Below are 26301 nucleotides of genomic sequence, written 5' to 3' on the forward strand. Positions count from 1 at the left end.
TTGTTAAGTAATGGAACAAGTAGGTAGGAATAAATCGGTAAAGTGCATGGAGGGCTTCTAACTGGTAGACTTAGAAACTTCAACAACATTGGTACAGCAATGGGAGCTGCAAGTACAATGCAGCATAGTGAAATGAAGAGCTCAGCGGTACAATGATGGGTACAGTCATGATTAGTGAAGCATGATGAGATGCAGCATAGTGATGATGGGTGCAGCATGGTGCAGCACAGTGAGGTGCAGCATGATGATGAGGAGCAGCACAATGATAGGTGCAGCATGGTGATGGAGTCACCTTGGAGAATCAATTGAAGCAACATGTCTTCAACTAAGTTCAACTACCTCATGTATCATCTTCTTAGAGATGATCTATGCTCTTACTTAGATAAGTCAAAGTGTTGACTTCTGTTGTAAATGTACTATCTCTCTCTCTACTAAACTATTGAAGAACATAGAAGAAGAATTGATCAAGGGTTTCCCCACATTGGGGTTTGTCCCTGGCTAGCGCCACATCTTGTGTCCTCTTGCCTTGGCTTGTCTTCTGCAATTTTTGTTTATGTTCTATCGCAATTTACTATTATGCTGATATGATTGGTAATCTGGAAAAGATATTGAGCTAACAGTGAAAATTGAAATAAATTGCTTTAAGCATAGAACATACCTAAACTTAACACCTAAGCTACCTAGGTCTATTACATGACTATGTTTCATCATGCTAGCATCACTTTACAAAATCCTCGCAGGGCTTGCAAAATCTGAGTAAAATAGAGAAGAAGAAGAAGAAAGAGCTTACAAGCTCTAATGATATATGAACTTTGTAGATACAAGAATCTTCTGACATATCCTTGGGCATGGAGTCTTCAAGTCTTCAAGGATACTTCAATGGTCAAGAGCACCAATCTTACACCTTGATCTCAAGTGCTAGTTGGATTAGTAACATTACATTGACACTCGATATTAAGGTTTCTTTAATGTGTTTGAGTGATTTTCTCTTTTGTTATTAGGGTTTTGCTATGTTAATGGATCTACAGAGTCTTGATGTTGGATCTGTAGATCCACGTCTCACATGTAGATATGAATCCACCCAGTTCCATGTAGGATCCACCACGTAAATGGATCCTTCAAACTAGGGTTGCGAGGGAGCACCCCCCTGAACCCGCTCCTAATTCACACTCTACTCAGGAGCGGCAAGGAGCGCACTCCTAAAGGGAGCGAATTTCGGGAGCGTGCTACCTTTAAAAAAATTTGCTCCCTGTTTTTGAGGGAAGATTAAGGGAGCGTTCACTCCTTGATCGCTCCGTGAGCGATTTTTTAAGAGGGGGAGCCTCCCCCTCTTAAAAATTGATCGTATCAGCCCAGAAAAAAAGTCGCGCAGCAGAGAGGGAGGGTCAGCCGACAGACAGAGAGGGAGAGGAAAGGGGGGGGGGGGGGGGGGGGGGAAAGGTTAAAAAGGCCCTCTCCCCTCCCATTATTTACCCATTTGTCAAGTTGGAGAGAGCAAGAGAGAGTTTGGAGCTTGGAGAGAGCAAGAGAGAGGAGCTTGGAGAGAGCAAGAGAGAGGAGCTTGGAGGAGCTTGAGGAGCTTGCAAGGGAGATTGGAGCTTGGGATTGAAGGCCAAAGAGGTAGGATCTACACTCTAATCTAGAATTTTTGTTTTTTATATGTTCATTGCTAAATAAATAAATAAAAATTCTCTATTTCCCATTCCCATTCCTCCATTTTTTTGCAGACTCAAAACTTCAAACATCATGGCTATATGGCTTGGCATTTTCTTGTTGTTGGTTCCTCTTTTTGTTATTTTGTCGTTGGAGAGTAGGAGGAGGGTTGATCATGATGAAGAGGAGGAAGAAGTGGGTTATAGTGGATTTGATGAAAACCCTGGAGAGGAGTATGTTGGTGAGGAGGAAGAGAGTGGAGATGATGAGGCCCCAAGAACTAAACAAGACCGAAACCCCATTGTGGAAATATATTGCTAGGTCTGAAGCAGGGAAAAGGGGTGGAACCACTAAATTTACATGCAACCATTACAACAACATTCACACAGGTTCATTCACCCGTGCCAGAAGGCACCTTTGTGAGAAAAGGCTATGGGATGGAGATAAACCAATAGGAATCAAAGCTTGTGTAAGTGTGTCAGCAACAGAAAGAGCCAAATACATAAGTGAAGAGGACGAGGCCCAATACAAATCTAAAAAATCAAAGGGTTTCTTTGAACATAGCTCAAAATCACATGCACAAAGAACTCCATCAGCATCCTCCCATGGCAGTGGATATAGAGGCACAAGACAAACATCTCTTTAAGGCGTAGAACCATATCAGATTTCCTTGACAAAGGGTGCAGGAATGATGTCGATTCAAAATTTTACTGGTTTCTCTATGCATGTGGGATACCATTCAATGTTCCTCGCTCACCTTATTGGCATGAAATGGTTTCTACCATAAATGATGCCCCCAAAGGATACAAGAGCCCTAGGTATGACAAGGCTAGAACCGTTGGACTTGATCATGAAAAAGAAAAAATATCACATTCTTTAAGTAAAATGACAAATTCTTGGATTGAGCATGGGGTGTCCATTGTATCTGATGGATGGACAAATGTAAAAGGCAAGCCATTGATAAGTGTTCTTGTTGTGTCTGTTAGTGGTGCCATCTTCCTTTCAGCATATGATTACTCAGAGAAGTTCAAGACCGGCATCAACATCATAGAACCATTACTTGAAACAATTGAACATATTGGGCCATACAATGTCATCCAAGTCATCACTGATAATGCTACTAACTGTAAGGCAATGGGAGCAATTATTAAAAATAAATACCCCAACATATTTTGCTTTGGGTGTTTGGTTCACACAATGAACCTTTTGATGCATGATAGTATTAAGAACAAAAACCAACAATACAAATGGATTGGTGATTTGTACAAGAGAGGCAAACAAATGATAAAATTTATTACAAATCATAGCAATACCCATGGGCTTTTCTGCAGCCACTCAAGATTGGAGTTGTTGAAGATTGCGAAGACTAGATTTGCTAACTATTACCTCACCTTCAGGCGCCTTTTGAAGGTAAAAGAGTCATTGACTAGCATGGTATCAAGTCAACACTAGCAAGTATTAAAGGACAAGCCTACAATTGTAGTTGACAAGCAAGGTTTTGAACAGGTGGAGGAGACCGCTCTTGATGGTCTGTTTTGGGCACGTGAGAGGGAAGTATAACATGATTCATTTTGCAGATACAGATAAACCAGTGATTGGTGAGGTGTCTGAGCAGATGGATAGCATGTTGGGGCAAATAAAAGATATTGTTCAGGAAAATGATCCCAACTTGTATACAATGATTCACAATTGTGTGTGTATACGGTGGAATAAACTTAATGTTCCACTACATGCCTTGGCATGTATCCTTATGCCAAAATACTACTCTCCATCTTGGTTGGGCAAACCTGCACCTGGGGGTGGGGTTAGGGCCAAACCCCATACAGATCCAGAGGTACAAAAGGGATATATGAAAGAATTAGACAAGCTACTCCTTGATAGGGAGGAGTTTGCTAATCTATGTCTTGAATTAGGCAGATACTTCAGTTGCACTGGTTTGTTTGGTTCTTTGCATAAAATGGAAGATAGAGACATATTTGATGCTCTCACATGGTGGGAAGCATATGGCAACATAGGACTTTTGTCAAAATTGGCAAAAACAATTCTCTCACAGGTTGTAAATACTTCTTTTGTAGAGAGGTGTTGGAGCACCTACAGTTTCATACATAATGTGAGAAGAAATAGACTCAATGAAAACCGGGCAAAAAGCTTGGTTTATGTGCACTACAACTTGAGGTTGTTAAGTTATTATTGTGATTAAGCTTATGAGAGTCCAACATATAAAATTTGGGACAACCACCCAAAGGACGATAATTTGGAGGATGGCACTATACATCTTGAAGAATTGGAAGCAGAACTTTTGAGAGATGATGATGAAGCAACAATGACCATGCCACCCCCACCATCCAGTACAAGTGCCAATGCTCGAGCTCCAACTATTGTTCCTTTGTTGTCGCTGCCTCCATCTACATCCTCACGTGGAGGGCATGTGCCTTCTGGTTCTGGTCGTGCGACTATGCAAGAGGAGACTCCTAGAAGACCACTACTACTATGACCTGCTCCGAAATTAGACATTTCTCATGGCAAGAGGAAGTTGTAGATAACAGATTTACTTGTCTTTTCTAGTTTCTAGTAGTTTTAATAATTATTGACTCTTTCATATTTATTATGATATTTTTTGTAAACAATATATGACAATTTAAGTTTGAAGTTGGCAATTATAACTCATTGGTAATGAATTATGAATATGATGCTTCATGAAAGTTGAAAGTTGTTTCATTTCATTTTAGATATTCTTTGTTGTAATGGTTACACTTAGCTCACAACTACAACTTTGGTGATCAATGATGATAAATGTTATATATTGAATTTTGAAAGCTTGAAACTTTAAGATTGATGAATCATGAGACTCACTATGTTGTATGTTACTAACTTGTGGACGTCGTTGATGAAGATTATAACTTTTGGATGACTGATGTTATATGGTTCAATCTATGTTTTTATGCTTTTTATATCTAATTCATCATTCTACATGCTTTTGTTGACATATATGCATCAAAATATAAAAATATATATATTATATAAAAATTTGCTCCTCGATTCGCTCCCAAACCGGGAGTTTTGAAAATGTCGCTCTCGCTCCCACTTCTGCTCCTACTCCCCGTTTTCGCTCCCACTCCCAGGTAACCTTGGTTTTGAATTTTAACTTTGAACATGTTTTTGAAAATTAAAAAAATATTATTGTCTTTTTAATATGTGGAATTTCCCCACCATATTCGGATCATGGCTTTTCAAAAATCTCATGGATCCCTATCGAATTCGGATTCATATCCATGTCTATTCCGTGGTATCTTGGGGGTTGTTGAAAAATGTGTAACTAGGTTCAATCTTCATAAATATGAAATGTACTTTTGATTCTTGTAAATTGTAAAATGAAAGAAAATTATTATTATTATTATTTTTTGGAGCATGGGTTTCATGCTCAAAGTCTTTCATTTTATAGATCAAGCAACCCATTGAGTGCTTCTAGGGTTTGTCATAGGTCAAGTAGTCAAAAGAGTCATTGTCATAAGTTGAAGAGCCCTTCGGGCACATCGTCACTTGTAAAGAAAATTATTTGTCCTTAAAAGTGTCAAAATACCCTCCAAGATCAAGTCGGCTGACAACTGGCAAGTCCGCCTAATTTGAGAAGCCACGCCCACCTTTTTGGAAGCCTATATAAAGGAGGAAACTCGACCTCCTTGAAGCACATACATCACTCACTCATCCAAGCGAAGGAAGAGGATGAACATGGCTTATTTTGGGGCTATTTCTCTCTCACACATGCGAAGGAAGGCTAGGGTTTCTACAGCAGATCTAGGGTTTTCCTCTACAAGTTCGATCTTGAAGGAGAGAAGGCAAGCAGGTGTAGCGAAGGTCAAATGAAGCCATCATCACACTCCAGAAGTCAGAGAAATCCAAGCGAAGGTCTTAGGAAGTCTTGGGAGGCCAAAAGAAGCCCACATGTGTGGCAGCAACAACTGCAGGAAGGCCGAAAATTTCTAGTCTGCAGTGGAGGCCGAAATTTTGCAACTGGAGGTCAAAGTTGTGCTACTAGAAGAGATTTCACTGGGTTTAACTTGGACAAGGAAAGCACATCATCCAGAGAGATTCCATCTTGGAGGGTATTGGTTTTGGTCAAAAGGCCTTGAATTCGTCAATTGAAGGATCTATAAGGAAGAGAAAAGATTTATGGGTTTTACTCTCAAGAGGAGAGGTTTTGGCCCTGGCTTGTAGCCTATATTCTGTGTTCTTGTTCTTCTTGTTTTTGTAATTGTTTGATGATACACAAACATAATAATAATAAGAGAAGCTAATAAGTAAGATAAGTAAAAAGCTAAGTCACCTGACACGGGGATTCGGGACACGTAGGATTCGAGATTCGTGGTGTCGGATTCGGACACGCTGACCCCCCGGAACAGGACACGTTAGGACACGTTATATATTATTTTATTAAAATATATATATATATTAAAAATTAGATATTATCATATTTCTTACACAAATTTTAATTAATGATACAAATTTATTGATTTCAAACATAGATCTTCATCTATAGCTATTAGCATGCAGAGTACATACAAAATTCAAATAAATGTCAGTGGTACTGGTCACATAAATGATAAATTTATTAAAAATTTAAATCATGATTCATAATTCATAACTGAAAGACAACTTACAACTACAAGATAGTAAGATAAACACACTGACAATTGTAGTTTTCTCATTAAGTCATCAAATCAAAATGTGTTACATAGGTAGTGTTGGTGCAATGCCAATGGCAAATAGAAATAGAAAATATAAAACAACTATAGGTATACAAACCTCAAGGCATCAATCAACATCAGAATCAGCATCACTGTCCCCATCATCATGGTCCCCACTGCTCTCCTCTGCATCCTCCTCCTCCCCTGTACCCATAGTGGCCTCTACATCTATTGGTATGGAGGTTTACCCCTCTAAGTCATCAAATCTAACAGGCTCTAGCACTGGATCCTTGAGATCCATGTTGGCCAATGCCAACTCAACAGTGGTGTCCAGACCCATATCATTAGGAACAATGTTACTTGGGAGCGGGAGCGACATATTCAGAAGCTCTTGGTTTGGTGCTCTTGATTAAATACGAGTTCCATACCCTAATACATGACAAAATTTAATGGAAGCATTGCAATCCCCAATCCTAAAATCCTAAAAAACTGATAAGTCTGCTGGATTTTGAATGAAATCTAAAATTCTACTTTCTCCATATGAAATCCAATGAGGCCGGAACCACTCTCAAACATCCTGAGTCATTTCATGGTAATGTTAAAAATTTAAGTAAAAGGATGAAAATGAAGATTAAGGAGAATGTCACTTTTACATTAAGAATTTAACATTGCCATGAATAACATATCAATACTAGGGCCTAGACTTGATCATGAAGCTGCCAAAATGCTCTACTCCTTGCTGCAACAGCACAAATCACTTGCCAAATGAAAATATTAATGAGCAAACACGCCCTTTTCTTTCCCGCACTGAGCTTAGCGAGTCCTGGAAACCAGACACGTGTCCTAAAATCGCGACACGCCCCTGAAAATTGCGACACGCCCTCGGACACTACGTGTCCTGTGATTTGGACACGAATCCGGACCGAATCGTGTCGGATTCGCCGGATTCGGGATTCGCAGGGGGTTTAGGACGAATCCGGTGAGTAAAAAGACATCACAATCAGTTATCAAAGAAAGAGAAATCACACTAATCATTGCCCTTAAGATTTTTCAACAGGGGTTTTGTGCTCTTATCACCAAACTAACATTACTTTCAATCCCAAAACCCTAGAACCTTGATACATCATATAATTAATCATACATTTCATTATTTCATAGGGAACAACAAGAAGTTGACACACAACACAAGTGTACAGAAAACTTGGAACTGTCAACTACAAGATAAGGAACACACTTTTTTGAAAACTTATCAAAGCCTCAAGAAAAATAACTCTTCGATTATGTCTTTTGTGGAATTATGACATTCTGGTTTTGTGCACTGTTTTTCAAAAATCATCAAAAATATGAGATAAGAGACCCTAATTTTCCCATTACTATTTTCAACATCTTGGTAATTACTTTAACCTACATGTAAACATACTCCCTAATATATTTTAAATTATGCAGGAAACCAAGGTGAGAACCATGAGCTGTACATTATCTAGTGACTAAGAAACTTTACAAAATGAAAGCACGCAAATAGGAAAATTTATATAAAACAAGATATTTCAGTATAACAGCCTTACATACAAGAGTATGGTGTAGTAACAGAGAATAATTCCTTTACGTTAGGAACAAAAACTGTTAAGTGAAATGACAGAATCTACCTATGATTAAACTAGTCTTGTAAAATATCACCCTTTTTAATATAAAATCTTTTACAAAATTATCTGCTACGGTGCAAGACTGCAAAAATATTATTTCCAACCTGGGCATCACTCCACTCAACGCAACGAAGAAACTTTGTCAAAGCCCTTTTCTCAGAAACCAAAGAAAACCGAAATTTCCAGAGAAGTTGCCTTTCATCTCCTCTTAATGTGCGTGTTGGAGGGTACTTCAATATCTTCAATAATTCCCTACAGAATTATAAACAATAAGTGAACAACTTCCTTATTTCATACTGCTTTATTCTCCAATTTAAAGAGAAGAAAACAGATGACCTCCTTTTCCAGGAAGAAAAGTTTCAAGAAAACCTTTACCAGAAAGACTTAAAACACTCTATTTACATCCACTCCTTGTAAGTCAAAGCCATAAAAATCAGATTCATGGAGTGTGAATACTATAAGCAAGTACCCTTATGCCTTTAGAACAAAAAATAAAGATTTGAATGAAAACTAAGTTTAAAAATCTTCCTTTAAGTATTATAACTTTATTCATATAAAAAATTGCTAAAAATACCCGTTTTCTTCAGGCAGAGAAAAGAGCCAAAAGACTATCAGAAACAAAATAAATTAACCTAAAAGAAAGCCACTGATGTGAACCGGTATTTTGGTTGAAAACTGAACTTTAGATACTAACTATAAAGTTAACTATCAAAAGAAAGTCATGTCCATCTGACTAGTATCAAGATATTATAGTATTTTAAAGCTGTTAATGATGAGAATCCCCAAAGTTTCAACAGCTTTAGTGGTAAGATTTGCAAGATGATCACCAATATAGAACGGAACTACATCTGAATTTCAGATGTAAATCAATCCCAATTCATTTCTAGCCTCTACTATGGACCCTAGTTGCATGCTAGTATAATCTAGTTCAAGTTCTTCTCCTGTCTACTTCATTTGATTCTAGTGGTCAACTCATGTTTCGTTATAGTTTATGGCACTAAATGAAACTGATGAAATATAACTCCTACCCATTGTGTGACAGTGTCAGACATGCAATGTGTGGATTATGAGAGTCCATGTAATGGTTAAGGGACAATTGGTCGTGTGAGACAAATGAGATTGAGAACACATGTATGGAGCCTATTTTTGGTTCTAAGAGAATCCTCTTTCTATGATGATAGGAAGTTAAAATATCACATTAAATTTGTGGTCCTTTGTACCTTGTACCTATTTCCCACCATTTTATGGGTGATATCCCTAGGAGAATAAAAATTCTCCAAGATGGTCCTCAACCGGCAGCCCCTTGCAGCCACCAACTAGCTCGTTGTGCCGCCGCTTCTCCGCCACCTGAGCCAGCCATGTGGACCCTCACCCATCTTTCTGTTGATTTGGGGTAGCATTGGATCTGCTCTAGCCATGAAAATTGGTGGAGAGGCTAAAGCACATGAGATCTCCAAGACCCGGAAATGGTTTGGACAAATTGTACCCAGTTTGGGAGATATTAAAATAATTAATACTTTTAATGGAGTTCCTAAGTCTAAACTTAGGAAAAATAAAATATTAATGGGTATTAGTATAAAACTCAGTTAGAAGGGTCCAAAAGTCATGGATCAAGCCAAATCTAATCTTAGTCGTTGATTAGAGATTTAATCTCGGTTGTTGATGGACCAACGAGAAAAGTATAAGAAGAGGCTTGAGGGTCAGTTGGAGAACACACCAAAGTGATCAGTCATTCATTTGGCTAGAGCGAGGTTGCTAAGCAAAGTTGAATCAGTCATCAGCAGCGAGGGGCAGTAAGTACGAGGCAGAAGGCAGAGACAGTATTGGGAGACCAGTGCAGAAGCAAAGAGAGCGAGAGCAGCAGCCAGTCCAAGCTACGCAGAGCCTAGCAAAGACAGTGCAGAAGCTGAGGGACTACGTCATCCACGCAGAGGGTCCCAGAGGTTGCGCAGTGCCTTAGAGAGCTGACGCAGAGGGTCCTGGGGATGACGCAGGTCAGCAGAAGGCTGACGCAGTGGCCAGAAAGACCAACATTAAGCTTCAGTTGTGTCGGAGAGGGTTTCGTGGGACAGGTTTTCTAAATACCTATTTCCGAATATAGAGGTATTGTTGCAGTGTATTTTTCTCTATCAGGTGAGGCGGTTAGGCACCCAGTTGTACTTAGAAAGATTGCATAATAATATAACCCTTAGAATAGTTGCATCGATTTTCCCGCATTGGGTTTTTTTGGGGACATTTATCCAAAAATAACAGTGTCACTTGTGTGCTTGTTTTCTTTCAGTTGATGATCTGAGATGTTGTGACTGTATTGTGTTTATTTCGGTATTTAAATGTATTAAATAACTTGTCCAGAATTTACAAGTAGAAGACATAAACCAGCAGAATAAAGATTAATTTTCTAACGGATAGACTTAGAAAATTCAACACTGTCATGATCGTATGTTTGAAAGTGAGCCTCCTGAACCTAAAGGTATGCCTTGTCATTTGGTAATTGAGTATTGTACTTTGCTTATAATGGACACTTTTGGGCATGGATTGATGTGTGGATTCGTCGAAAAGAATGGGCTCGGTTTGTGCTCTTGTCCCCGAGGCCCCTTTTGTATGTTAACCCTGGATTCTAGTCCCGTGGGATCTCTTTTACTGACCCTTTGGCTTTAGGTATGATACTTCATGGGAGACCCTGATTTTGGTTGTGTGGTCCCACTCCCTCATCCACATATATCACTCCCATTCCACTCATTATAACCCCATTCATCATCCCTCCCACCTGGATCCACATTTCTACACTGGGTCCACATAGGGATAGCCTTCCCCTTCCCCTTGCCCACACCTTGGGTTGGGTCTGAAATGATGCCCCGAAGGTTGATGCAGCTGAAAATAAAAGTAAAACCATAAATGGCCACATTCAACCAGGAAAATGTACCACAAAATGCAAAAATTGGTCGGAAAAAACACATTTAACATGTGGGAAAAAGCCAATACATGAGCTCTACCACATCATCATGGCCATTACCTTGGTTCCTACAAGGCCTTGGATGAGCCTCCTTTATCATTTAGCAACCCATGATTGTCCCAATCCCTGGCGGGCAATGAACCACCCGAACTTAAAAGGTGGTGTCAACTGCTATATCTCACACATCAAGCTCTTACCCCTTGAGCCCCAAGCAGTTAATTAAAGAAAATTTAAAAATCATAAAAGGCAAAAGGCACATCAAGAAGGGTGGAAAAATCAAGGTCGGGGCACCTCATGTACCACAATTGCTCCCTCCTATACATTATATACCCAATTGTGGGTTTCCCTTTTACTAGCTACCCTTGTATCCCAGCATGTGGCCCAGGGCTACCCCTTTTCATTCCCTACTCCATTCAACTCTTTATCACATGTAACCACCTTTTAAAGGATGTACCTTGGACATATTATCCCCTTTAAAAGTAGAAACCACCTAATGGGATGCTTGGTTAACCCCATTTCGAGCTTGGAGACATTAGCACATTCCAAAGCCCATTATGGAAGGCCAGGCCATTATGAAGTCCCCACCTCTTGTCCATGGTTTGTAAGCTCTTCTACTCGATTTCCTTGATGACTTGATATATTGGAAGGCGAGGGGACGCATCGGATCTTATACAGAATTGCAAGTAGCATCCTGGGTATGCTCTCCCTATATGGGGTCTTGACCCTCCAAAGGGCTACATTGGCACATGTAGGGTGTGTGTTGAAAGCCATGGGCCTCCATAGCAGTAGACAACACTCCATGGATCCCCAAAGAAGTTCAGAGATTGCTCGAGATTCACCTATTAGACGAGGAAGATGCACCTTGTTCACCTTTACCCCAGCCAACCCCACAATTGTACAATGCACTTGGCAAATGACCCAAGACTTGTATGTTGATGTAGCATCGCTTACACCATCATCTGAGCCCTTACAGATGGTCTACAAGCATCTTTGACACACTTGAAGACTCATGAGGTCACTTGTGTGCCCTTACAGCCATTGGGAGCACCACAAGTTTATTATGTGGAGTCCAATTCATTATTTTGGCACTTATGGACTTCATCAGGCCTCTTGTAGAGCCCATCAACATGCATTATTGATTATTCGACCTCTTGAGAGGCTTGTTATTTTGTTTATGAGCTAGTTTGGTGGGATTGTCAGCAAAACTTAGTTATTTGCACATTATTTTTATTTTATGGGCTAATGTAGGCTCAAATAGGTAAATCAAACTCATTAGGAGAGTATAAATACAAATGATGAGAGTTCAAACTCATTAGGAGAGTATAAATACAAATGATGAGAGTTCATTTCTCATCATCACTTCGTTTGGACTTGTATCTCTCTTGAGATTTTCGCTATTCCTTCTTGGTGGATGAAATTTTTGGAGCATGGATGAATTTTGATGTATGGATTGTCTTTTCTTGTCTTGGAGTTTCATGATTGGCAAGTTTATTGGTGGTTGGATATATTCTCTTACATGTAAGTACAAATTTAATCTTATTATTCTTTTATTTTGTCACATGCATTTAAAATGAAATTTTTGCTATACTAGGGCTAGTTGTTGCATGCATTTATTGTGAAATTATGGAATGATGTTTCTATATAGCATATCTCTATGTATGGGCCATGTATGTTGAATGAATTTTCCTAAGGATAATACTCTGATCAAATTTATCTTGACAAGCCACTTCACCTTGCAAACGAAGTATAAAAGCTTTTAAGGTCACTCTCATTTGCCCTAGATGACAAGCGAAGTTGGTCTTAGAGCCTCCTTGACCTAGAAACGAAGTTTATCTTCATATTCTTCTTGACTCCAATCTCCCCAAGGGATTAGGCACTGGTCTACCAAAAGGTGAACACTCAAAGAAACATTTTTCTTCACCTCTCCTCTATTCTAGGTCTAGCCACATTAGGGTTCCTAGGGAATCATTTTCCTGACAAACCACCCACAAGAAAGCTTCGATCTCTTGGCCTCAACTACATTGGTGTCTGTCCTAGGTCTCCTCCAAATTTGAGGAAATTCCTACAATGGGATTGTGAGATACCTCAAGCCCTAACCTCGAGATTGGTTTTTGTCCTAAGATCCCCTAGGCTAGTTCCTCATAGGAACCTTTTTGCACCTTCAACTGAAAATCAATTCTTTGGTCCCCTTCTCCTCCTTGTTTGGGTCAAGACTATAATTGGTTGCTAAATTCCTTTTCCTTGACCTAACCTGGGTCCACTTGGTCACGTGTGGTCCCATACCTTCAAAAAGTCAATTCTTTAAAAACCACTTGGGAAACCAAGTTCAATAAGGATACAGGGTTTTGGAAGATCCTTTGCAATTCATACACATTGAACATAGCCCTAAATCCTCATCCCCTTTTCCTAGAAAGTTTTGTACCTTATTTGAGAAACAAGCAAGTCCTATTCTTGAGCCTCAGCTAGGAAAGGGTCCTTGAGATCACTTCACACCCATCTTAGTTGATCTATCCTTCATAAGTGATTCTCTATATATCGGGTCTCCTCCCATCAATTAAAGTCTGTAAATAGTGGGAAGCTTTAGCTGTGGTGACAGTGGGCTTTAGCTTCATTGTTGCTCTTGACCTAGCAAGTGCCCCACAAGGACCCCCTATTAGTTTGAGCAGTAACAGTACCATTAATACACATAGGAATAATATGACCTTTCGAGGTGGAGTTTTTACACTGCCCACTATAAACATTGGTATCGTTTTTGTGTACAAGTTTGTTTACTTAGGGCTTGCACTGGCATTATAATCTACAAGTTTCAATGAGTTTTCAGTTTTTACCCTATCAAGGGCTATTGTCCACCATAAACCCTGGTGTCATTTTTTTTTGCATGCATTTTTACTTTGAATCTGCTCTGGCATTTAATCTACATGTTTAAAAAACAAAAAAAAAATTAACATGGTAGCAGTGACAACCTTTGAAGGTTATGACATTGTGTGATGTTCCTAGTACCTACCTAGCCATATTGCTAAGTGATTACTAACTTTGCCAATTTTGAATTTTTGCCATCATAGACTTAAAAAAAGTGGTTTAGGAGGACCCCACTTGGCATTTTTGATTTGGGAAGACTCCAACATTGGAAAAAAAGAAGGCAAAACGATTTCTTAGTGGAAGGTGGGGCCACCCCAAGAGGAATACGCACCCCTTGGAGAAAAGCACACGTGGGGAGAGAGAGAGAAAGGAAAAACGATCAATGTATGGGGCCCACATGGAGAGAGAGAGCTCAATGATAAATAGGAGGAGAAAAAATCATTTGGGGAATTTTGATCATTTGACAAACACACTCTCTTGTGCGCTTGAGATGTTGAGCCAAGTCTACAAAGTGTTGTTCAGCACCAAGATTTCCAAGGGGGATTTTCACCTCCTTCGATGGACTTCGAGTGCCACCCAAGGGAAGCCATTGTCACACTTGAGGGGCTATTCCGGGAGACATTACAGGGAAATCGAGTTGCATTTGGAGTAGATTGGGCGCAGAAAAGGGACCACGCATTCTTGAGCAGAGATAGTCCCAAACAAAGTTGGTTCGAGGCTTTTGGGGTGCATCACCTTGGCATTTAGCAGCATTTTTGCAATGGTTTGGTGGGTTGATCGAGTGCCCATTCTCCAGGCCGAATTATTCTTCCCTGGGCATGCGCAGAAGGAGCTTCTCTAAGCCTACACAGTCAACTGAGGAGAGCACTTGTGGGGTTAGGCTTGACCGGGAGTTTGGGGTTGAGTTTTGCTAGGGGTCATATGGAAAATTGTTGGAGGGTTTGCACGGCACTTTTAGAGGGATTTGGCAGCAAAATTCTGGGTGGTGCGAATTATGCAGCTGATGGAGGAGCTCACTCTAATTGGGGGTAATTTCAGAAGGGTGGAACTAGGCCCAACCCTTTCTAGGTCTTTGTGGGTTTAGCGAGGAGAGCTCAGGGATAATTTTACAAAATTTTATGAGCAGTCTAGAGGGGTCAAACCCCAATTCCTTACCAACCAACAGCAACAAATTATTAAGGCCAACACAGGGGCTAAAGGAGTAGTACCATTTATCATCTGGGTAGCACATTCCATCACCTAGGACTTATCTAGCTTGCCTTTGAAACCCTAGGTGCACCTAACTCCATACATTTGTACTCTCCTTGACATATTAATAAAATGGCTCAGTTTGGAATAGTTTTTGGGCAATTTTTGGGTTTCTAATTGCATGTTGAATTTTGTGTTTGCATATGGTGTTTTTAATTGAATATCACTGTTAATTCCTAGTAGGAATATTACACTGGTATCATAGCATCGGTCATGGCTCAACCATGGGAGAAGCTTTCTATGACGCCGGGAGACGAACAAAACATTACCTATAGAAGGCATAGGTACAAGAGCATGGAAAGAGACTTGGAGATCACACCTGATTTGGAAGGCCGTAAGCAGGGGCAAGAGGAAGCAAATATGGGAGAACCAGACAGCAAAGAGGAGGCAACCTTCACTGAACTTTTGAAAGCCTTGAGTGAGTTAGCCAAAGGGCAGAAAGAAGTGTTGGAGGAGATGAGGTAGCAAAATCACAGCAAAGAGCTTCACAGGGAGTGTGAAAATTCCTAATCCTCAAGGAACCCCTACTGCAGCAAATCTAAATCTACTTCACCTACTTGATTTTTAAATTACATTAATCAAGTTATTCTTCTGAATACTAAAGCAAATTACTTTTGCAACCTACACTAATTAAATAATTGATCTCATGAAACAGAAAGCAGAGCAAAGAACAAGATACATAGGACACACTTATTTTTGGACACAATAGTACCCAGAAAAACCCAATGCGGGAAAACCGATGCAGTGGCTCTGAGGGTTTTATTATTACGCAGGAGAAATATCTGAATACATATCTAGGATGCTCATCTAGCAATCCTTTACACAGAAAATGCTCGCAGAGTGAGTTTTACCTCACTTCACCGGGCAAAATTCCGACTAATCCAGCATAAGATTGGCTAACCCCGGCTATTTCTGCATTGGCCCTGCATCAGCCTTTCAGGCTCTGCATTAGTCCTGCCTCACCTTTTCTGCCCTCTGCGTCAGCTATCCCGGTTGTTCCAGCAGTTCTAGTTGCTCCCGACAGTTCTAGCTGCTCCTGGCAGTTCCGACTTCTGCCCTATCCGTCAGCTTTCCCAGCGGTTTCAGCAATTCCAGTAGTTCCTGGAAGTTCTGTCTTCCGCCCTATGCATCAGCTTTCCCGGCTGTTCTGGCAGTTTCGGCTTCTGCGTGATAGGCAGCTTTTCTGCGCTGGCACTTCTGGCTTTGCGTCAAGCCTACGTGGGCCCAGACTGGCCCAGCGTCAGCTCTCCCGGCTACTGCGTTGCCTCTCTACAAGCTCTCTCTGCCTCTCTGTCAATATTCTCCGAAAAGTCCTCCTCTCGAATTCTCACTACCCCTCTATTGTAGAATGATCACTTAATTCGAAATCCTTACCAAACCCTACCCTAGGAATCGAATTCTAGATCAACCCCAAGCTTCCCTCTTATACTTTTCTTGTTCAGACTTCAACGGTTGAGATCAAGTCTTTAATCAACGGCTAAGATTAAAACATGACTTGATCTGCCTTCTAGATCATTCTCACCCATATTTTAATTAATACCAATTAATATTTTAATTTTCCTAAGTTTAGACTTAGGAACCCCATTAAAAATATTAATTATTTTAATAAAAAACAATTCGAGTGGAATTTCACCAAACGATTTATGGTTTCTTTAGAACTCATGTGCCTTACCCTCTGCACCAATTTTCAAGGCTAGATCACTTCTCATGCTACCAAAAACTAACACTGCTTAGCGAGGAAAGTGCTCTAGCAACAATGTCCACCTACATGTTGCTCTGCTTTTGAAGCACCTCCTTTCTACACTGTCGCTGCCACCAACACTGTGTTGTTGTTGCTACTGTACTTGTTAAAATTGGCAACTAGGGCCAAACTCCATGTGGCTCATCTTATTTATGGCAGCTAATATTTTTCTTGGATTCCTCTCATCGAGAAGTGTAGGATTGATCTAAAGATTATCTGATTCCGACGTGTATTCATGGAGATATGAATTTATTAGTGTTATGGCACAATTCGTCAAGGTCGGCCAGAAACCAAATTGCCCCCACTTGTGCTCAACATTTTAGTATAAAAAGAGGTGGCTTGCTATTCATTTGAACACACACTCTTTTTGTGATCTCTTCCTCTCCACTTGTCTTTGGGTTTTGGTGGGAGGAGAGATCCTAAGAGACAGCGCTGCCCTAATGAAGAGATTCCCTAGATCTGAATGTTGCCATGGGTAAGAAGAATCTATTGATTTGGGGTAGCATCGAATGTGCTCTAGCCACGAAATTTGGTGGAGAGGTTGGGGCACATGAGATCTCCAATACCCAGAAAGGTTTGGGCAGATTCTAAACAGTTCAGGAGATATTAAAATAATTAATATTTTCAATGGAGTCCCTAAGTCTAAACTTAGGTAAAATAAAATGTTAATGTGTATTAATATGAAACTGTGTTAGAATGGTCCAAAAAACATGTATCAAACCAGATCTAATCTTAGCCATTGATTAGGGACTTAATCTCGGTCGTTGATATGTCAACAAGAAAAGTACAAGAGGAGGCTTGAAGGTCACTTGGAGAACACACCAAAGTGATCAGCCATTCTATTCTCTAGAGCGGAGTTTGCTAATAGAGATAGAATTAGTGATCAGGTGTTGCAGCTGAGGGGCATTGAGTACAGAGAGACAGAGATAGTGCCGGAAGAGCAGCGCAGTAGCCAGGGAGAGTGACGCAGAGCCAGCCAGAGCTCACGCAGGGCCACGCAGAGGCAGCCGGGAGCTACACAAAGCCTCAGAGAAGCCAGCGTTGCTGACACAGAGGGCCAAAGGGCTGACGCAGGGCCAGCGCTGGGCAGAGAGGGGCTAACGCAGTCCAGAGAGAGGTTGACGCTAGGGTTTCTCAGGCAGATTGGCGCTGAGTAGCTGCCGGAAGGATTATCCGAGGTTTCAGCCAAGATATTTGTCAGAAACTGCGAGGTATTACTGCTAAGGAAATTCTCTGTTGTGTAGGCCAGTTTCAGCACCCAGGTTGTACCCTGATATTGCTTAATAAGAAAACCCTCAGATAGCTGCACCGGTTTTCTCACATTGGGTTTTTCTGAGGACATTAGTCCAAAAATAATGGTGTCATATGGTGTGATTGTTTATGTTTCCTTTAATTGCTGAGCTGTAATATGTTGAGCATGCACTAGTGTCTATTTTGAGGATTTACATTGTAAATAACTTCTTAAGTAAAATAACAAGTAGGTAGGAATAAATCAGATAAAGTGCATGGAGGGTTTCTAACTAAGTAAACTTATAAACTTCAACATGGTATCAGAGCGTGATTACAGATCACAGGAGGACTATGGACATTAGTCGAGCGGAGCAATAGCAACAGAAAACAGTTGTCCCAAGGTGATAGAAATTGTTTCTAGCAAAACAGCAACAAGGGAAGGGTGATGCAGTGACTGCATCATCAAGGGTGAACCAGGAAGAGGCAACGTAGAGGCTAAGGAAGGCAAAAAGAGCCTCACGTAGAGCCACGCAGTAGCTGGGAGGGCTGACACAATTGGCTGAGGAAGCTGGGTTGTTGGTGTCGGGATTGCGCAGAGCCTAGGAGCTCTCATCTTAAGGTTGCTGGGGTTTAGAAAGGCTATGGGAATATTGCAAAGTGGAGCTGGTGAGGTACTGTAGTTAGAACAGTACCTGACAGAGCAAGGCCAAGAGGAGTTGCTACCGAAGGTTTTTAGCCGAGGAACCCAAATCAGTGGTGCGGTTGCACAAGACGATCAGAGTAGGGGGCATCTCGACAACGGCAGAAGGATTTCCAGGAGGGAAATCGCGATTCAGAGGGAGTCCAGAAGAGAACTTCTAGACGAGAAGTAGAGACTTAGAGGAGTCGAACAGAAAACTTCCAAGAGGGAAGTAGAGGAGCATTATGGCACTACACAGAGTAAGAGAGCAGGATAGACTGGACGAAGCATCGAACTTCGCAGTCTGGAAGGCCAAAATCTTATCCGTCCTTGACAGAAATCGTGTCAAGAACTTCGCCTTGAAGGTAATAGGTATCCGAGTCGACCCCAATGATAATAACAAGTACGAGGAGGCAATGGTGAGGGCCAAGAGCATCATCCTTGATGGGGTCAAGGATCATGTAATACCACACATAGCCGAGAAGGAAACGGCATTTGAGATGTGGGAGGCTCTCAAGAAATTGTACCAGCATACTTCTGTGCAGAGAAGAATGTTATTCGAGAATCAATTGAGGTCGTATCAGATGAAGAAGGGAGAGTCGATTGACACCTTCCTCGGAGGACTGAATAAGATCCGAGATCAATTGACTGTTATAGAAGCGACATCGGATCAAGAGTTGATGGTGAGGGCCCTGAATGTTGTCTCAGAAGACTAAGAGGTATTTGTCCAGAGTACACTTGGCAGAGGAACTCTCCCACCTTGGGACAAGATGTGGGCAGCTCTTCGCCAGGAAGAGATCAGATGACAGTCGAAGACAGGTAGCAGCAGCAAGGGGATCAAAATCAAGCACGAGGAGGAAGATGTTGCCCTGGCATCTGAAGGAAAGCAGAAAAAGCGGAAGAAGAAAGATCTCTCCAAGATCAAGTGCTTCCACTATGGGGAGCTGGGTCATTATGCAACCCAGTGTCCAAGGAAGAAGAATAAGGGAGAGTCTTCCGAGACTAAGGCAGCGCCAGCACAGGCAAAAAAGGAAGTTTTGAAAGACAATGATTGTGCCATGACTGCACACGCACCACTTGAGCGGAAGTGGGGAGACATCAAGCTGTAGTCAGGCAAACTACAAGAGATGAGGGGCAGGATCCTCGAGGTGCCCAGCCTCTTGGATTAGACCTTACAACGGGAGCATCGAAGAGGAGTAGCAGGACTGGCTGATGTGGGTAGAGATGGATGCAGATGGAGCAGCATAGAGAGCTACAGTGCATGAGTCCCGAGATAGCGCAAGGCTAGCAGGCTTCAGCAGTCTAAGAGGCATGGGAGTGTTGCACCAGTGCAGGATGGCACAGAGAGGTGTGCAACGACGCAAGATGCAGGGAGTTGTTGCAGCAGTGCAGAGGTGAGAGAGGGAGCACTTGTCAGCGGCAGAGGGAGCTTCAGCATCAGTGGGTGTCTCTAGCCCAACAGGGAGGTCAAATTGGGAGATCAGTTACTTACTTCTCAATCACTAAGTTGTAGTGCAACAGTGGGCAGCACGATGCAACATGATGAGAGGAGGTGCAGTGCGGATGCAGTGTTGAGAGAAAGGACTAGTAGCGGCACTAACGCAGAGGGAATTGTCGTACAGATGCAGCAGTGGCAGTGGCAGAACCATGGGCAGCGGTACAGGATATAGCAGTGCAAAGGATGTTGGGCAGGAAGGCCCAGCATCAGCACAGGGACGATGTCAGATGATCAGATTAATACTCAGTGAGGAGTATTGCTAGATCACAGTCCTCGCTAAGTGGGAGTGTTGATTTGGGGTAGCATGAGATCTCCAATACCTAGAAAGGGTTTGGGCAGATTCTAAACAGTTCAAGAGATATTAAAATAATTAATATTTTTAATGGAGTCCCTAAGTCTAAACTTAGGAAAATAAAATACTAATGTGTATTAATATGAAACTGTGTTAGAATGGTCCAAAAGACATGGATCAAGCCAAATCTAATCTTAGTCGTTGATTAGGGACTTAATCTCAACCGTTGATATGTCAACAAAAAAAGTATAAGAGGAGGCTTGAGGGTCACTTGGAGAACACACCAGAGTGATCAGTCATTCTATTCTCTAGAGTGGGGTTTGCTAAGAGAGATAGAATTAGTGATCGGGAGTTACAGCTGAGGGGCATTGAGTACAGAGAGACAGAGAGGCAGAGATAGTACCGGGAAAGCAGCGCAGTAGCCAGGGAGAGTGATGCAGAGCCAGCCAGAGCTCACACAGGGCCACGCAGAGGCAGTCAAGAGCTGCGCAGAGCCTCAAAGAGGCCATCATTGCTGACGCAGAGGGCCAGAGGGCTGATGCAGGGCCTCCTAAGGCTGATGCAGACCCATCCGAGGTGACGCAGGGCAGCGCTGGGTAGAGAGGGGCTAACGCAGTCCAGAGAGAGGCTGACGCTGGGTTTCTGGGGCAGATTGGTGCTCAGTAGTTGCTGGAAGGATTATCCGGGGTTTCAGCCAAGAGATTTGTCAGAAACTGAGAGGTATTACTGCCAAGGAAATTCTCTGTTGGGTAGGCCAATTTCAGCACCCAGATTTTACTCTTGATATTGCAAGAAAACCCTCAAATAGTTGCATCAGTTTTCCCACATTGGGTTTTTCCAGGGACATTAGTCCAAAAATAATGGTGTCATATGGTGTGATTGTTTCTATTTCCTTTAGTTGTTGATCTATAATATGTTGAGCATGCACTAGTGTTTATTTTCAATCTAAGTTACAGGAAACGCTGGCAGGGGAGGAGTTTCTGTACAGAAACGGAAAAGAAACCCGGAAACGCGTACGGTACGGCCCAGAAACGCATTTTTGGTCATACTGGCATGTTTTTCGAGGTGGAAAGGTGGCCAGTACGGCTAGAAACGTGTTTCTGGGCTGTACGACGCCGTTTCCACATGCAACTTGACTTTTTTTTTATTAATTTGTCTTTTAATTTTTAATTAGGTTTTTCTAATGCCTTCTAGTTGCTTCTAGATGCCTATTTGAGAGTGGTTTCACCCTCATTGGATTTCATATGGAGAAAGTAGAATTTTAGATCTCACTCAAAATCTAGCAAACTTACCTGTTTTTCAGGATTTCAGGATTAGGGGGATTGCAATGTTTCCATTGGATTTTATCATGTACTAGGGTATGGAACTTGTATTTAATCAAGAGAACCAAGCCCTCTATGCAAGGGAGACTCCCAATAATCAAGAGCATGTAGGGTACTAGGGTATGAAATTTGTATTTAATCAAAAGCACTAAGGTCGTTCAACTATGTAGGAGGAGACTCCTAGCACGAGACAAGAAATTAGAAATTTCTCGTGGCTGATTTTGGATATTTCTATTTTCATTATGTGATCATTCATGAGTAAATGTGATGTAAATTTAGAGACTTATAGTTTATGCATTGACAATTGACAATTTTATCATAATGTAATAAATTAGAATGTACCATATATGCTTTATGATTGCACATATTTCTTAAATGTCCTAATATATATATATCTATATATATATATATATATATATATATATATATATTCGCGTTTCCCCGTTTCCAAAATTTGGGGGGGTCACGTTTCATACTCGTGCCTGTTTTGGAAACTCGTACCCATTTCCCCGTTTCGTGCAACCTTGTTTTCAGTATTTACATTGTAAATAACTTGTTAAGTAAAATAACAAGTAGGTAGGAATAAATCCGATAAAGTGCATGGAGGGTTTCTAACTAAGTAAACTTAGAAACTTCAACAGGATGTACGCAGCCCTAAAGAAGATGCCCTAGCTCCCAACGCTGGTAAGGAAATAAAGCCCTAACATTGCCTAATGAAGATGCCACCTAATCGCAGTCATGGAACAAGGGTTCTAATGTTGTCATGCCCTAAACGCAGAGAGACCTAAACTCTGTCCTAGAAGAATATACATTGCAGCCTATCGTTGTCATGGATGACCCTATGAAGATGACCATAATACAGTCTACTAGCCGCAGCACTTAAGGAAGTGTCTTATCCACTGTCCTGAGGAAAGGTCTACACGCTGGTCTAAAAGAGACCTAGTCACAGTTCTGTGTAGCACTCTATATGTTGGCCTTATTACGCAGCAACAAGGGACACTTACCTCAGCTCTAATACGTTGTCCTAGGCCACATTCATTAAGGGTTTGGATGCGGCAAAGGGAGGCCTTTTAGCAGGCCCTAAACCGCAATCTTATGTGTCACGTTGGTGCCCTAGACGCAATCCATGGAGGGAACCTATTCATAGTTAAAGAGGATTGTTAGGAGGGTTGTTAGAGGCAGTTAAGGAGGACTGTTAGAGGACTGTCAATATGTTGGTTGTTGTCCTAGAGAAGTTCTCTACTACCTGAATATGAAAGAAGCCTAAACAACCATAGCCTAGCTGCTCTACTAGGCTGCAAACCATAGCAAGCATCTAAGGTTGATAAGTATAAATGGTTGCAGCATATTGGATGTTGTATGTGCAGCATAATGATAAGCAAGCATGAATGAGAGCAGTAGCATAATATGTTGCAGCAACATGAAGGATGCAACAAAATGGTGATGATGAGCAGCTCAGTAATTGGGTGCAGCGCAATGATAAGTGAAACATGATGAATGGTGCAGCATAGTGCACAATGATAGTGGTACGGCATATAGGTGACAGTGAGGACAGGTGAAGCATGGTGCAGTATGGTGCAGCATGGTATTGCAGCGGCTTGTTTATGATGAGGTATTGCTTTGTGATGGGAGCAGCTTAGTGATTGGGTGCAGCACAGTGATGGGTGCAACATGGTGATGGAGTCACCTTGTAGGATCAGTTGAAGGAGTGCGTCTTCACCAGAGTTTAGATCAGCTACCCCATGTGTTATCTTCGTAAAGAAGATCTCTGCCCTTATTTTGATAAGTCCAAATGTTGACATCTGATGTATATATTTGATAAGTCCAAATGTTGACATCTGATGCATATGTACTATCTCTCTCTCTGCTGAACTATTGAAGAACATAAGAAGAATTGATCAAGGGTTTCCCCACATTGGGGTTTGTCTCTAGCTGGTGCCACATCTTGTGTCCTCTTTTCTTGGCTTGTTTTCTACAATTTATGTTTATGTTCTATCTGCATTTTACTATCATGCTAAATGTGATTGCTAATCTGGAATTGATATTGAGCTAATATGGAAAATTGAAGTAAATTTTCTCTCAACATAGAACATACCTAAAATTAACATGGTATCAGAGCTGAGGTGAAGACAAAGCCCAAGCAAGAGTGAAAGAGCAATCACCGAAGACAGTTGGAAAGGAAAAAAAGGCTCAATGGGTTCCTCATCTCTTTTCAAATTCACCAAGGGTGAAGTCGCAGCAGAGAATATTATTTGAGTGGTGCAGCGGAAGCATCTAAGGGTGGAAGGAAAGGCAGATGCCTTTCTTGCAATAATTTTGGCCATTATGTGAAAGAGTGTTTGAATGGTAGGGACACATCACTTGATGATGATAACAATCATTCCAAGGACATCTTTAATGATCAGAGGAATGACAGGTAATGCAGGTCATCAAGGAAATGGCCGACTCTTCAAAGAAAGCAAGGAACTCCATGTATGAAGAATCAAATTTTGTTTTTGATAAGCTAAAGAAGTATTATCTTATATTGGCCCTCTCCACTACTTCTCCTCCAGACTCTTTGGGAATCTGGCTTATTGATAGTAGTGCTTCAAGGCAATTCATCGGATAGAAGGAAGCTCTCTCTAATTTGATAGAGAAGGAAACAATCGTGGAGATTACACTTGGAGTCAATGCCACCTATCCCGGAAAGGGTGTAGGGAATGCTACCCTTCAATTAAATAAGGGTAGCACGATTCATTAACAAGAAGTTCTTTATGTACCTACTCTCAAGAAGAACATGGTGTCCATTTCGGCAATGGAAGTCAAAGGTTTCAAGGTGGCATTCATCGATGAAAAGGTACATGTTTGAAAAAAAAAGAAATTTTTCAAGATATTTTATTCTTGGGTTCAAGGTTGGCAATTTGTATCAAGTTGCAGGAGGTCCATTAGGGACCATGTCAGTTGACACATCTCTTCTATAGTATCGAAGGTCTGCTTATTATGGGGCCCTATACGATGCGAGTCAAATGGTGACAGGGATGCCTGAATTCTAGAAGAGCATGAAGGCACATGTTTGAGATGCACCGAAGGAAAACTTACAAGGGGACCATTCCCCTCATGTAGCAAGACCTTAGATGTGGAACAACCTGAGGGGTTTGAGATTCATGATTGGGAATCTCAAGTATGCAGGTGGAAGAAGGCTCTCTATGTCTTAGAGCAAAAACGTCGGGCTTGATATGAGAGGATTGATAGTTGTCTGATGAAGCTGAGATTCGCTAGGAGTGAAGCCGCTCCAAACCATTGCTTGAAGGTTGTGGATGATAGACCTCTCATATTAGCACCTTATGAGGACGACCTCTTTCTGACAGGTGCAGACCCTCTCATTTGCAAAAGTAAAATGGAGTTGTATTCCAGATTTGGAATGGTAAACTGCAAGCCCGTGACTACCTCGATGGAGCTTAACTTTCAGAAGTTATGTGGTAGTGATGCCGAACCTGATTTGGGAAATGCCTCTAAGTTTCATAAACTCATTCTAGCATTGATGTTCTTGGTGAACTCTCATCCGGATATATGTTTTTTCGTTAGCATGTTGAAGCTCATATATGGTTGAGCCTCACTAGATTGGTGCCAAGAATCTTTTGAGATATCTTCGGGCCACAATCTCTCATGGATTGAGATACACTGCCGGAAATGTGGAGCTACATGACTATTCGAATGTTGAATTGGCAGACAGTGTGGAGGATCGCAAGAGCACTTCTGGATGCTCGTTCTCTTTGGGTTCTGCTTCGATATCCTAGATGAGCAGGAAGCAGAATTCAGTTACTTTGAGCATTGCTGAGACCGAATACATAGCTACGAGTATGATCTTGTGTTACGCTGCCTGGTTGAGGAAGCTCTTTAGTGAGCTGTTTGGACACATGCTAGATACCACCGTGATCTTCCGTGACAACCAGAGGGGGATTCAATTGTTGAGGAATCCAGTGTTCTATGATCGCTCCAAGCATATAGACATCAGGTACCACTTTATCTGGGATATGGTACATCGAGGAGCAAGAAGGCTCGATCGCATTGGGACTGATGGTACATCAATGAGCAAAAAGGCTCCTTCTCAAACACTGCATCTACTATGCTACTAGCATTGCCACTGCTAACACTGCATTCGTACTGCATCTCAGTTGCTGAGAAAAGCAACTGAAAAACATCCAAAACTAGTTGAACTTAACTATGTTCAACATAATACAATGAATGTTGGAATCTAACTGCTGTTGATTTTGACCCTCTAAATCTTTTGCGCTACTGTTGACTCCTGCACTCTGCCAACTACAATGCTGCGAACCTTGCTTTGTGTTGATCAGTCTTTGGTCCCAAGCTACTACATCTATCCTCCAAACACTCCACTACATCACCTAACACTAAGTCCATCTCGCTAGTGCTAAATCTTGGGCTCCCGTAGCTAGAAATTGATCCAAGAAGTGAACTCCTCAAGGATTTTGCCCACATGTAGTCCTCACAACCACAA

The 26301-nt window shown here is 41.4% G+C and overlaps 1 protein-coding gene across 1 annotated transcript in view; it reads right to left on the reverse strand.

Annotated features, from left to right (window-relative positions):
• The window catches only part of LOC149216329 (phosphatidylinositol 3-kinase, root isoform-like), a 328543-nt gene that overhangs the window by 116845 nt on the left and 185397 nt on the right, over positions 1–26301 (reverse strand). Inside the window, exon 8 of the mRNA XM_089389911.1 lies at positions 8086–8233. Within this exon, the coding sequence (XP_089246037.1) occupies positions 8086–8233 (148 nt within the window). The remainder of the gene's footprint in view (positions 1–8085; positions 8234–26301) is intronic.

This window comes from Pinus tabuliformis, chromosome 1_1, assembly GCF_031772625.1.
Source record: "Pinus tabuliformis cultivar Carrire ecotype Pingquan chromosome 1_1, CPIR1, whole genome shotgun sequence".
Lineage (NCBI taxonomy): Eukaryota > Viridiplantae > Streptophyta > Pinopsida > Pinales > Pinaceae > Pinus > Pinus tabuliformis.